General features: G+C 43.3%; 1 protein-coding gene across 2 annotated transcripts; it reads right to left on the minus strand.

The window, feature by feature from the left end:
* Positions 1 to 431: 431 nt before the first annotated feature.
* Positions 432 to 3,571, minus strand: rsph4a (radial spoke head component 4A). Of its 2 annotated transcripts, none has more exons than XM_028404127.1 (7): positions 3,447 to 3,571; positions 2,809 to 3,031; positions 2,297 to 2,596; positions 1,757 to 2,200; positions 1,538 to 1,679; positions 750 to 867; positions 432 to 663 (listed from the first exon to the last, which is right to left on the minus strand). In XM_028404127.1, the coding sequence occupies exons 1-7, from the start codon at positions 3,545 to 3,547 to the stop codon at positions 432 to 434; spliced, it is 1,560 nt and encodes a 519-aa protein (XP_028259928.1). In that variant the 5' UTR covers positions 3,548 to 3,571. The 2 variants fall into 2 exon arrangements, with proteins under 2 accessions (XP_028259928.1, XP_028259927.1); XM_028404126.1 differs by having other exon boundaries at positions 1,757 to 2,203.
* Between the last annotated feature and the right edge of the window lie 11,308 nt (positions 3,572 to 14,879).

The following is a 14,879-nucleotide window of genomic DNA, read 5'->3' on the forward strand; positions in this document are numbered from 1 at the left end:
TCATTTTTGAGGTCATTATTTGGCTTGTTAAGACTATTTAGAGGATTCATTTTTAGACATACTCATGTTATACATATATGAATGTGTATATATATATATATATATATATAAAAAAAAAAAAAAAAATATATATATATATATATATATATATATATATACATACATATATATGTATATGCCTATACAATATATTCACATATTTCCTTTGGTTCAGACAATCCATAGAAGCATCGGTTTCCACTGTATTCTAGACCACATATTACTTTTGATCAGTTCTAATTATTGGTAATATTAAGCTGAAAATTTGTAGTCAGGTCTATTTTTTAAACATGTTTGCAATCCCAACACAGTTTGGCAATAACATTCAATAAATGGACATTTATTTAAATCTCTTCATATTGAAACTTTTATTTCAAAGTTTGTAACATTTCTTAGTCGTCATTTTCCTCCTCTTCTTCATCTGTCTCTTCTGCATCTTCCTGGGCAGCTTGCTGCTCCTCTAAAACTTCCTTCATCGCCTCCTCATCCTCCACTGATGGATCCACACTCTCAGTGATTTCCGGTCCACTGGGATATTCTTTCTGGGGTTGTGGCGGTAAAGGTGGGTCGTACCCTTTCCCAGTACACTTCAGACCCCAGCCAATATATATGTTCTCACACTTCCTAGATGAAGAGAACACACACGTTTGTTTGTAGCAATAACATCTAAATCCTGCGAGAAGTCTGTGTATTCTGATCTCTTTGCTTACTTTCCAACAGCATATGCATAAGCCCCTGGCCAGAGGTTGGAACGCACCACAGCTATTGCATGCTGAGAGGTGAGAGTGGAGGACAACTTGGTGCTCCAGGGGGGAGTGTTGAATATTTCTGAGACACATATAGAAATACTTTAATCGAGGACACAGTTTGGTTTTAGAAGTAAAGACACAACAAAGTCAAGCAGTCGCCACAAGAAACACAAAAAAACCCAAGAGCTACATGTCAGAGCCTACAGACCTACAGAGCATGCTCAGTGATAATGTGACAGCACAATTAGAAGAAGACTGAACAAGTACAGTCTGTTTGAAGGGTTACCAGGAGAAGACTCCTCTGTCTAAAAAGCACATGGAAGCAGGACTGAGGTTCACTAAACTGCATCTGAACAAAGGACAACACTTGTGGAACAATGTCCTCTGGACACATGAGACCAAAGTGGAGCTGTTTGGTCTTAATGTTCACGTCATGCCAAGCATGGTGGTGGAGGACTGATGTTTTGTAGTCACAGGACCTGGACACCTTGCAGTCACTGAGTGGACCATGAGCTCCTCTGTTCTAGAGACAAATGTGAGTCCATCTGTCTGACAGTTAAAGCTTGGTCATACAAGATTTCAACAGATTCACTTGGGATATGATTCATTAAGGAGTTTAGAGCATCTTCTGGCTGGTCTGAATCAGTCATCCAATTAGGTAAAAGGTTGGCCAACCGGTAACCTGCACATTGTGTAGTTTGTGTTGGTCATTTTGCCACACTTTTTTGACAGAAGAACTAAAGACAGACCTGCATCCTGGGAGAGGGGGGTGAGCAGAGGGGGTCCGATTTCTGGCTCAGACTCATCAGGCCCCTCTTCCTTCTCATCATCATCTTCTTCCTCATTAGTATCTTCTGGTTTTGTTGCCAGGTTCACCCAGGTGCATCGACCCTAAAATCAATTTTAACACATTAAATACACAATATCGGCTGAAAACGTCTGCACACCTGAACTGATTTGACTCGTACCTGCTGCAGGATGTGCTGAATATGATGCGCCCAGATGGACAAAGAGTCGGCCATTTCAGCTACAGGGAGACCCTCAAAGTCAGGATTTACTTCGCAGTTATCATGCGGTGTCTCCTCCTCATCACCTTCCTCCTCCCCAGTCTGGTAAAAGCCCTGTGGGCTAACCTGTGTGCCGGCAGAGATCCGAGCGATCTGTGCTCTCAGATAGATGGCTTCATTCCCGGGAAAAGGTGGGTAGCTAACAATTGGGTTGTCCAGCCTCCCAGTGAAGAATTTACGGATCTGCCGAGCAGCAGTGATCTGTGCAGGGTTAACTGAGGGGAGCTTTACCCAGGGAAGACCCGGCTCGTTGCACACGTAGTAAACAAACTTGTTCGTGCCTACTCCTATGGCCTCCTTTGGGACCGCTGGTGGGGGTTTATAAATTGACTGAGGGGGCAGATCCTTCTGAAGAAAAAAGAATCACCAGAGAAGTTTTATTTCTCAGTAACCTGTACACAAACTATTTTCCCATACGATGAGGCTGAGCCACTTCCTCACCTCCTTGGTCTCATTCTCCTCTGCCTCCTTGGCCTCACTCTCCTCTTGCTCAGCTGCTTCATCGGTGCTCTGCTCTTCCTCTTCAACCTGTTCATCCTCTCTGTAGTCTGCTTCAGCAATGATGTAGCTGCTCTCTGTTCCCAGAATCTTGCCCCACAGTCTGCAACGTGGCAGCCCGTGTGACTCAACAAGCTGCTTGAGGGCGAGGTAGATTCTCTGCATCTCCTCTCTGCCCAGACCCACTCCTGCCTGCTCCAGATAAAAGCCAATCTCGCTCACGTTAGGGAAAGGTGTTTCAACCTGATGGGGACCAATAAACAGTGTTATATATAGCATATGGGCCTGCACTGTGACTCCTGTGGGCACCTGGACACTATCATGTACATACTGGTTGAATTTCTCTCTACATGTAGCCATGATTGTGCTGTTTCCACAGAGGTGCCGGATGTCATATTGCAGTAGAAAATGGCCCTACAGTGACTAGAAATGTGTCAAAAAAGTAGTGTCAGTACCAGTTCCTCCTCCTGGCCTACGTCTTCTAGCCAAGCAAACAGCAGACGCTGCTGCTCAGCCAGCTGCTCAGCTGCGGTTGTCTGCGGAAGGTCTCGCAGTGTGCTCTGTTTGTCTTCAAATACAGTCAGCTTGATTTCACGGCTCATGTCCTCAATCACATCCACCACATCGTGTGGACGCTCATCCATCACCTTCATCAGCAGCCGCGTGAGGTGGTCATAACTGAAACATTAAAGAACACATCAGCGAAGGATTCCTGAGAGCTGGACCCTGAATCAGATCCATTTATCTTGGTGAGTAGCCTTCTTCTACCAGTTTTCTACTATGATACCATTATTGACAGGAACAACACATACATTGTAAACTTTTCACAGTAAACACTAAATAGATATGTAAATTTGCATTTTTACATCTTCTGGAAATGTCACTCTTTCTGCACGTTCTGTATATTGAAAGAATGCAAAGCAGCCCAATTATGCAGAATTTATGTCACGTGACGCTGGTCATTATTAATTACAGCAACGCTATCCAGTGGAGCCAAGCAGTGCAAACTTTTCTCTGATCGGCTAAGTATTAACCGAGCAAGCTAGCAAACATGACCCTGTAGCTATGAGCTAACAGTGAACACGTTACTCACAGGTTCAGGTTGCTTTTCGTGCTTTTCTTCAACATAAAAGCCTTGAAGGCCGCAGCAGACTGCTGCCTGCTGTCCATGCTTTCGTTGAAAAGGTCCATCATTCATCAGCTAAGCTTCACTTATGGGAACCGGGAAGCACACAGGGAAACGCCAGCACTACTGACGCTCCGCCGGTTGCTGTGGTTACCACAACAGAGTGGTTGCTAGGCTGCAGGAAGGGACCCGGAAGTTTCTGATTTAAATATTATATTTAGGTATGTTTTTTATAACTAGAACTAAATAAAACAGATGAACAAAGTATGTATATGTAAAATGTCTGCAAACTAACTGGTAAATATATACAGTAACACACACACAGGCGTACACACACATGTGAGCGTACTGCACCAGCGGAATGAGAGCGCGCATTGAAAACTGTGTCTGTCTGTTGGACAGGTCTCAGCAGCCTAGCCATGCTGGTATGTTGACGGTGTTTGTTTTCAGGTGCTGCGTGATCTCTGTGCGCATGTAGCAGTGCTCCGTCAGAATATAGTTATACTAGCCTACATAAATGCCATTGTCTGTACTGCATCTCCAATGGTACAGCAAATCACTCATGAAGGAATATGACATGCAGTTTATTTAGTAAACAATGTTTAGACTTAGTGAAACTGAGGGAAATTCAGGCCCAGGAAAATCGCTGCTTATCAATGAATCGTTAATCAATCGATAAGGTCATTCAACTAACGATTAATGAATGAATCGATAATTATCCCTATTCTGACCTGTTAATAATAAAGATTGAGTCGATTGGACCAGCTGTACTTTTTGAAATATTTGAAACCCCCCCAGCATTTTTACTGTGTCAGTGTTCCTGCTGAGATTCATGTTATGATTCATGTTCATCAGACATTAATGGATGGACCTGTGTTAGCAGACAGCAGCTAACTAGTTAGCTAACTGAGCCAGAGCACCGGCATCATGACTGAGGCTCATTATAGAAACACAGCTGGCAGCGTGACACCACCTGCAGAGTCTGACCTCACATCAGTCCAACACAGCTGTATGAACACAACTGTATTCATAAATGTACTTGTAACTACAGACATTGTAAAAATTTGTAGTGGAGTAGAAAGTACAGATAATAGCTGCAAAATGTAATGGAGTAAAAGTATAAAGTATGCACTATTATTTTTACTAAAGTAAAGTATAAATACATAAAAATTTACTTAAGTACAGTAACAAGTATAAATACATAGGTAGTTACATTCCACCACTGTATATAACTGAACTGATCAGTCACAGAGTGAAGCAGCTGCTCTGACCTCTGGGTCAAAACATCTTCTAAGAAGGTCAAGTGAAGGTCTGAGAGGTCAAGTTCGCCCAATCAGTCTGATCCTGACTGACTGCTACGATGTAGAACAAAGAGAATGAAGACCTTGTTTGTTCCGGTTGCTAATACCATTTCGAATAACTGACCATTATTTTATTGTTTTACTTGTTGTATTTATTGTGATGTTCTTTATTAGGAACCATGATTTTTTATGTATTTTCTATTTATTCTGACACAGACTGTTAAGTTATGTCCTCTTTATTCTCTGTATTGTGTATACATCAAGCGATGTATAGTTCAAGCAGTTTGATATGCAGTTTCACTGTGATATCTTTCATGCTGCCTAACTCTACACGAAAAACCTCCTCATTTTTGTCTACGGTGGTTTGCAGTTGTGTTGTACTGTTAGAAAGCGGTCGCACGTCTTGTCAGTCAAGCCGTAGCGTTTTCAACCACACCCGCCCCATAATGGGAGCAAAGTTTCCCCTGGTGACATACACTGGAAGCTTAGCAGTTTGGTTATTGCATTGGACCATAATGTCAGTCAATCCCTTCATGTGTCACTTTGTGTCCTGTGTATGCCTTGAAAACTGTGTCGGCAGGGGGCGCAAAGGAAGGTGTTTCATGCATTTCCTGTATATTTGATAGGACACGAGGGATGCTTTGGACCCAGCGTCTATCTGCATTTTCACTGGATGACCTTCCAACAGGGGTTTGGCCCAGTAGCCGTCTGTTTCCTTCCATGCTCATTATGTGTACTGTGTTCACTGCTGTGGGCATGTCTTCCTTTCTGGAAGACACTTTACTTTCTGCTGCCTCCAAACAAAGCCTCTGCTCAGCCCTGTTCTCCACCAGCGCTGCTCTCATGTATAAAAGGTGAATTTATTCCAGGCTCAGGCTGGAAACGGCCAGGATGCAGTGATGTCACATTCATTTGGGATCTCCTAAAGTGGCAGCAGTGGTGACACCCATGTGACACATTTACAGGACATTACTTTTAAGTGTGTCTCTTTGTGTCTGATTAAAATCTGTGTCTCTGGACCTCCCAGGTTAAAAGCTGTGGTGAAGCACTAATATTGTCCCAAAAACACAGCAACTTAATAGAATTTAATGGCCTTTATTTGTCATGGACAGCAGACTGTCTCTTATCACTATTATAACCATTGATATGAAAAATATGTTGATGCTGTACATAAAGGCCTCAAATGAAAAATATGATGGTATGTGAAGCAACTTTGAAGGAGTCCGATTCTCTTAAATTAAGCCCTTTTTGTCAGCACAACAATGCCATTATCATCTTTTTCTAACTTGACAGCAAACAGTTGTTTATTTACACAGCCAGCTGTTTTGGAACATCATTCATTTGGAGCTGTGTCCCTGTCCACCTGGTGGACCTAAGCCTAATATTCACTCTCTCTGGCTCTATGGTTTTTTTTTTTGGTTTTTTTTTGGTTTCTACATCTGCCTCTCTAGCTGCCAAATGTTCCATATGTTCACCAGGCAGTTGCCAGTAGGTAAAGGGGGGAGTTTAGAGCCAAGTCTCTGAAAGCAGCTGCCTCCTGTGGTTCAACAGAACAAGGTGAAATCAGCAAGAGTAAATCAAAACTGTAAAGTCGTACACTGTTATTTTAAAATAAGCTCATGGTCCAAAACAGTACCATACTGTATGGAGGATGGGACAGGTCTGGTAATCCAGATGTGTACAGCATAACTGCAAGCCTAAAACATACATGCAGATTGCATAAGAGTGGAATAAACAGATGATATACATTTACAGCCAGGTACTGTGACAGTGTTGTTACCTCACTTTATATATTTATTCATTCATTCATTCATATTTATACAAGAGTTACAGAAATCACGAATCACGAGGGATGGTGTAGTCGGCCATATTGGGAAGACCAGAAAGCACACAGCAGCTCAGATCGCTGTGGCTGATGTCCATGTCGCAGGCCTGAGACCACTCATTGGTCTCACTGTCATAGTACTCAACAGTAGAGGTGTTGGTGAAGCCATTGTTGCCCCCGACAACAAAAAGCCGGTCCTCAACTACTTCGATGCCAAAGTTGCGGCGGGGGGTCATCATGGAGGACACGTTGCGCCAGGTGTTGGTGTGAGGGTTGTAGACCTCAGCGGTCTGCAGAAAGGCTGTTCCATCGACGCCACCAACCTTTGGAGTCAAAGATGAGAAGAAGCTGCATCACTTATCAATTCAATTGTCACATAAAAAACTAGCCGTTTTAAACTGGTGATGAAAGCTGGTCACACATTTCTTTCATGCACTTACTGCATAAACATGGTTGTCGTATGCAATGACTCCTACTCCACTGCGCCGGCTGCTCATGGGACAGATCAGGGTCCACTTGTTGGTCTCTGGGTTGTAGCACTCTGCTGTTTGCAGGTGCTCGTTCCTGTTATATCCACCACATATGTAGATCTGAATACAAAAAGGGGGGTTGGGGGGGACAATAAGAAATGGTCATTTTTGTTGGCTCAAAATGGCAGCAGTCTTTTGTAAACAGATCTTTCTGTTCTCTGGTATGTTCCATTGTGTTCCACCCACCTTGCCGTTGAGTGCTGTGCAGCTGGCGTCGCTCCTCTGCTCACGCATGGGTGCAATTTGAAGCCACTGGTTGGTTTCTGGCTGGTAGAACTCAGCACTGCTGACACCTGTGTGCCCATCATAGCCTCCCATGGCGTAGATACACCCGTTCAGCACAGTCACGCTCACACTACCGCGGCGGTAGTACATTGGTGCCACCTCTTGCCATGTCCGTGTGCTCAGGTCAAACCTGCGCACACTATTGGTGGCTTTGAACACCTGGTCAAAGCCACCAACACAGTAGACATACCCTCCGAGGTAGGCTGCACCATGATAGGCGCGAGCAGGCTCAGAAAGGTTTGTTATGTTCATCCAGTGATTTGCACGGATGTCAAATGTCTCAATTACATTAGGTAGATCCATGCTGTTGTTCCAGCCTCCAATGGCCAATAGGATGGCAGAAGGCAGACGAGGCCGACAGCGGATTCTGTCTTTGTTTTCGATGACCTCAGAGACCATGGCCTGGCATGCGACGTTGTCCGTCACCAGCTTGTTGGACAGCACATGACTCTGTATGTACTCTGTAGGCATCATGCTCAGCCTGACCTACAACAATACAGAGAATAAAGAGAATATAACCGTCTGTGTCAGAATAGATAAAAATACATACAAATCATGGTTCCTAATAAAGAACATCACAATAAATACAACAAGTAAAACAATAAAATAATGGTCAGTTATTTGAAATGCTATTTGCAACCGGAACAAACAAGGTCTTCATTCTCTTTGTTCTAAATCATTGCAGTCAGTCAGAATCAGACTGATTGGTCGAACTTGACCTCTCAGACCTTCACTTGACCTTCTTAAAAGATGTTTTGACCCAGAGGTCAGAGCAGCTGCTTCACTCTGTGACTGATCAGTTCAGTTATATACAGTGGTGGAATGTAACTACATAAGTATTTGTACTTGTTACTGTACTAAGTAATTTTTTATGTATTTATACTTTACTTACTAAAAATAATAGTGCATACTTTATACTTTGACTCCATGTTGCAGCTGTTACCTGTACTTTCTACTCAACTACATTTCAACAGTGTTTGTAGTTACTTGTTCCATGTGATGAACACAGTGCTGGACTGATGTGAGGTCAGACTCTGCATGGAGGTGGTGTCACGCTGCCAGCTGTGTTTCTATAATGAGCCTCAGTCATGATGCCGGTGCTCTGGCTCAGTTAGCTAACTAGTTAGCTGCTGTCTGCTAACACAGGTCCATCCATTAATGTCTGATGAACATGAATCATAACATTAATCTTAGCAGGAATACTGACACAGTAAAAATGGTGAATGCCTATTTTTTATTAGCAGCCTCTCTGTTCACTTGATGCCCACAGCCTGCCTCATGACACACAGACCTGTCCATAGCTGCTTCTGGGCTGAAAATGTAAATTAACTACAAATTGTCCATTTTAATTTGAAGATGATTGCTTTGATTATTTTAACCTGTTCAGATCCTTTGCAATGGAAATCAATAATATATATTCGGTGTGTGAGTACTTTTACTTTTAATACTTTAAGTACATTTAAAAGTCAGTACTTAAGACTTTTACTTAGGTAGGATTGTTGATGTGGCACTTCTACTTTTACTTGAGTATATATTTCGCTGGGTATTTGTACTTCAGTACTTCCTCCACCACTGGTCAGGATGGACTGAGCCTCTTTGAAGTCTTATCTTTAATATATTTTTTTCATTCCTCTCATTACTCTCCTCCCTTCATCTGTCATAGTATCATTATCAGCTTAGTGATAGAATGTCTGAGTTGCATTAACCTGCACACAAAGCTTATGCAAATAGCCAGCATTACATATATATGTTCCTTATTAGTTTATGTACTTGTACTAATAATAATAATTTTTTATAAATGCTTGTGCCAGCGCCCAGCTTTAACAGGAGGTTTAGTAACTTTTGTTTTGTTTTCTTATATTTTCATGTTTTGCTCTTTCATAGGTAGGTTGTCACACCACAAATGCTTGGTAAGGTTTTGGAAAAGATGATGATTTGCATAAGTTCTTCTCCATTTTCAGAGTTACCCAGAAGACCAGCATGCACGTGATCACAATGCGTCACTCAGGTGTGTTGCTTTCTATTTATCACTCATCGGAATAGATGATATTGCACCTTCTGGCCTATAAAAGGGTAAAGGATGGCTGTACTGGCCATCATCATGACATGGAGCACATCTAATAACTGATAAGTCTCTATTGGTCTGAGGTTGGCTTCAGTCACTGTCTTGAAATAGATTAACCTATAATATGGAAATTATAATGTAAAATATAAAGTACCTTTGGCAAGAGAAGATCTGCGCATCCTTCTCGTTCCTGAGGTTCATGTGTGATCCACCAAATGATGGCCTCAAACACAGCTGCCTCCTGTCTCACATTGAGCTCGTCACTGCTGATGATGTCACTGACATCCTGGGCGGAGAGCTGCAGGAACTCTTCGCCGAAAGTCACTTCCTCAAAGTGACTGAGGACATAGTGGAAAGCCTTGAGGTGCAGTTCAGGGGCGTGGTAGGTTTTTGTGAACTGCCAGATGCCGATGCAGTTGTGTGGGCAGAGCATCTTTTCAAAAAAGTTGCAGCATATTTGCACCAGCTCCACTATATTGAGGTAATCAGCTGACATGAAAAGCCTCCGTGCATTGGACTCTGTCACGTTAACAGAGCCGGTGTATGCAAATTCAATGATGAGCTCCATCATGTCTGAGGATATGTCAGGAATAATGTAGACTTTCTTTTCAGGTTCACACCAGAATGTGAAGAGAGCTCTGAAAGACACAGAAAAAGTTCCACAACATTATACACCAACAGATACTAAAATTTGTTGATGAAGATTCTCAGTCATCCAGGTCATCATACGTAGAGAAGATTGAAGTAAGGCATCTGGACTTGTAGAGTTTTCTTGAAGACGTTTCGCTGCCCAGAACCTACTCCTCAAAGAAAGGATTAGACAGATCAACTTCACCATAGACACTGTCATGGCCACCACGGAGCAGGCAAGATCACAGCTTGCCGCCCTCCTACCCAGCGAAGTCATGGATGAAGTCATCAAACTGACTGAAAAAGTCCAGATGGCACAGCACACCAAGGGTAAGGAATGACAAAAACACAAATTCCATAAACTGAAAACCGTTTTCTCTGTTAAAAATGGGACAAATGGGTAAAAGAACCTTTCAGACAGACAACTGAGCCAGCCGGAAAGAGAAGTGTTGGCCAAAGGACTCAACTTTGCCATCTCTCCCGAGCAGATTCCAGTGGTGGACCTCATCACAGCCACAGAGTCAGCCGTAAAGAACAACAACCTGACAGACACAGAAGCTGAACAACTCCGCTTGAAGGTCACAGCCACACTCTCCACTGCTAAAGCACCACCATCCAACCTCTCCATTGATGAAAGGAAGGACCTGATCGCACTACAGAAGGACCAGGACATCATCATCTTATCAGCAGACAAAAGAAAGATGCACAGTAGTCCTCAACACACAGGACTACCACTTCAAAGTCACAGATCTCCTCAGTGACACAGCCACATATGAAACACTGAAGAAGGACCCCACCGGCAACTACAACAAAAAACTAGTCAGCTACCTACAACAACTGGAGAAGGACCAAATCATTAACCGCAAGCTCTACTTCCGACTGTATCCTGGGGAAGCCACTCCACGCCTGTATGGACTCAAGACTCAGGACCCAAGATACACAAGGAAGGAGTCCCCCTCACATCCATCGTCAGCAGCACAAACTCAGTCACATACAACGTGGCTAAGCACTTGGCTGAACTCTTGACACCACTGGTAGGTCACACACCACATCACATCCACAACTCTTAGGACTTTGTGAACAACGTGGAGAAGATCCAAATGGACCCAGACGACACCATGATCTCATTTGATGTCACCTCCTTGTTCATCTGCATCCCTACATCAGAAGCCACAGAGATGGTAAGGACATGCCTCACACAAGACAGCACACTCAAGGAGAGAACCAACCTCACGCCAGACCACATCTGTGACCTGCTGGACCTCTGCTTGGCCACCACTTATTTCCAGTACAATGGGAACTTTTACAGACAGAAGCATGGCTGTGCTATGGGATTACCTGTGTCTCCTATTGTGGCCAACCTCTACATGGAAGAAGTGAAGAAAAGAGCCCTGAGTTCCTTTCCTGGAACGACCCCCACCCACTGGTTTATACGTGGATGACACCTTCAAGACCAATGAAGTGGAACGGTTCACAGAACACATCAACGCAGTGGACAACAACATCAAGTTAACTTGGGAGGACACCAGGGATAACAATCTGGCCTTCTTGGACTGCACAGAACATATTGAGGAGGACAGGAGCCTCAATGTGGAAGTGTACAGGAAACCCACCCACTGGAACACAAACTGGGAGTCATCAGGACCCTGCAGCACAGAGCACAAACTGTACCCACCAGCCCAGAGGGGAAGAAGAAGGAGCAACACCACATTTTTACACAGACCCACCCACTGAGGTCTGCAACCACATATAAACAATGTTTTCCCACCAAACAGAACTGATGAAGCTGCTTGGATGAGCAGCGAAACATCTTCAAGAAAACTCTATAAGTCTTCTCTAGATACTAAAATTAGTATTAGTCCCTAAGTCACTGGTTTATGGGTAACTTTATTCAACAGTCTAATTAAAGGTCTAAATCTGATTGCTGTAACATTATTTAATTAACTTATGACTTCTAAACTATACATCAAGCGATGTATAGTTCAAGCACAGGTGCAGCCATTGATTCACCTGTTGGACTGGGTTCAGGTGGTACAGTTCCTTTTGCTGCTTTATCTGGAGCAGACACAGCTACAGGGAGGACTGGGTTGGACATTATGTACAACGTAACTACGGTTACCCTTAAGGACCAAAATACATAATATCTCCTCCCACCTTAAACAAGATGTCCCAGGAAATAACTTTAACTTCCCTATAATGCTGTTACATCAAAAACAAGTATTAACGAATAAGATGCAGGCAAATCATTATGCATTTCAATCATTTTTTTTTGACTGTAAACTCTGTGACACTCTTAGAACATTGCTTATGAGCCAATACAACTGTCACTATTCAAACTACAAATTCAAACATGTAGGTGGTCTTCTTTCACGACTAGGATAGTGACGTTCCAGAGGTGCAGCCATTGATTCACCTGTTGGACTGGGTTCAGGTGGAACAGTTCCTTTTGCTGCTTTATCTGGAGCAAACACAGCCACAGTTGAGGACCATTACCAGAGACAAGTTGAACAGGGGCACCAAATCGACTGAATATTTCTCCCAGTTCCTCAATGGTCTTTTCAGTAGTAGTGGACTTCATGATAGCCACCTCTGGCCACTTACTGTGAGCATCAACAGTGACCAGAAACATTTTGTCTTCAAATGGACCTGCAAAATCAATGTGTACACGATACCAAGGGTGCTCTGTAAAATCCCAGGGATGAAGTGAGGCTGAAGGTGGATTGTTACGAGTCTTTTGGCAGGATGAGCAGCTTTTGGCAATGTGTTCAATCTGTTTATCCAAGCCTGGCCACCAAAAGTAGCTTCTAGCCATTTCTTTCATTTTGACAATTCCACTATGACCTGCATGAAGCTGCTCTAGCATTTTAGCACGCAGTGACTGTGGAATGATAACCCGCCTTCCCCATAGCAAACATCCAGACTGGACAGAAAGCTCCAGCTTCCTGTCAAGGAAAGGTTTTAGGGTGGAAGTATCCCCCATCGACTGTCCTTTGGTTACAATGTCCATTACCACGACAGTTCAGGATCCTTTACATGTGCGTATACCTCCATTCTTCTTAGGTACTGGCACAATTGGCGTGGCTTCCACTTTGTCACGGATTGCATAAGGCACAGTCCTGGCCTTCATGAACACTGGCTTGCTCTCCGGTTTGATATGCAGTTTCACTGTGATATCTTTCATGCTGCCTAACTCTACACGAAAAACCTCCTCATTTTTGTCTACGGTGGTTTGCAGTTGTGAAGTACTGTTAGAGAGCGGTCGCACGTCTTGCCAGTCAAGCCGTAGCGTTTTCAACCACACCCGCCCCATAATGGGAGCAAAGTTTCCCCTGGTGACATACACTGGAAGCTTAGCAGTTTGGTTATTGCATTGGACCATAATGTCAGTCAATCCCTTCATGTGTCACTTTGTGTCCTGTGTATGCCTTGAAAACTGTGTCGGCAGGGCGCAAAGGAAGGCGTTTCATGCATTTCTTGTATATTTGATAGGACAGGAGGGATGCTTTGGACCCAGTGTCGACCTTCCAACAGGGGTTTGGCCCAGTAGCCGCCTGAGTTTCCTTCCATGCTCATTATGCGTACTGTGTTCACTGCTGTGGGCATGTCTTCCTCTGAGGAAGCTTTGGTCATGCTGTACTACATGGACAAACTTTTTTTTCCTGAATTTGTCATTGTCTCTTTTCTCCTTTGTCTTTCATCTTCGATTCCGTTAGCTTCCACAAAATTGCCAAAACGCTCCACTACTCCACGGTTTCATCAAAGGGACCGACCAAGCCGATAACTTCCACCATCCTGTGCCTGGTTATACAGCTTGTGCCACTATTATAGTCTTACTCTTCAGGTGTTACAGTCTGTGGCATGATTCCCCTTCATCGCTATTTGTCGCACCATTCTTCTCCACCCCCACGAACAGTGAGGAAACATTTCTTAGGAATGACACAATTTATTAGCCTCTGACAGCAACTTGGCAGAGCTCAAAAACACACACTCCAGTGGTGGCATTCTCCATAACATTACGTGCATATGTACAACGTAACTACGGTTACCCTTAAGGACCAAAATACATAATACTTTCTTTTTGAGGTCAGGCTGACAACATTTTCCCCAGCAGTTGACTCGTCATCACAACAATATCAGCAAACACACTACAACAAATGCTTGTTTTTGTCTCCCTATGTAAAGGTTACTAACACATTAATTTAAAATTGAGATAATCAATTCACCTGAAGTAAGTGTACTTCGCCAAGATGACTTTGTGGATGGGAAAGTCAACCTCCTCCACTCTGATGACAGCATCGCAGAGCAGCCCCTGCTCACGGAGATCTGTGTACATGTTCATGTTGACTTTGCAGACTTTATATTTTCTCTGTGTTTGTTGCCTGTCTCCTCTCAGTATATGACAGAAGTTCAAAGACACACTGTGAATGGAACTCTTGTCATCAAAGCACTTCACATCACCGCGGAGACATGTATACATGTTTACATTTAAAAACTACCCATCATGCATTGCATTTGTGTTTTTAGTTGTTTTTAAATATTGCCCACCAATACTATGACAACAACTACAACTTTATCAGGTGCTCCAATGCATCCCTATAGCCTTCCATCCTCTTTCACAACATGGCTGTATTATTAGTAATCCATGGCTGAGCTGTTGCATTTGATTTTTCGGCGTGCCAAACAAAGTTGTTCTCTGTTTACAGGTGTAGTCCACATTTATTCTGACATCAACTAAATCTAAAGGGGGGGGGGGGGGGGTTGAAA

The sequence above is a fragment of the Parambassis ranga genome, chromosome 4 (assembly GCF_900634625.1).
Source record: "Parambassis ranga chromosome 4, fParRan2.1, whole genome shotgun sequence".
NCBI classification, from domain to species: domain Eukaryota; kingdom Metazoa; phylum Chordata; class Actinopteri; family Ambassidae; genus Parambassis; species Parambassis ranga.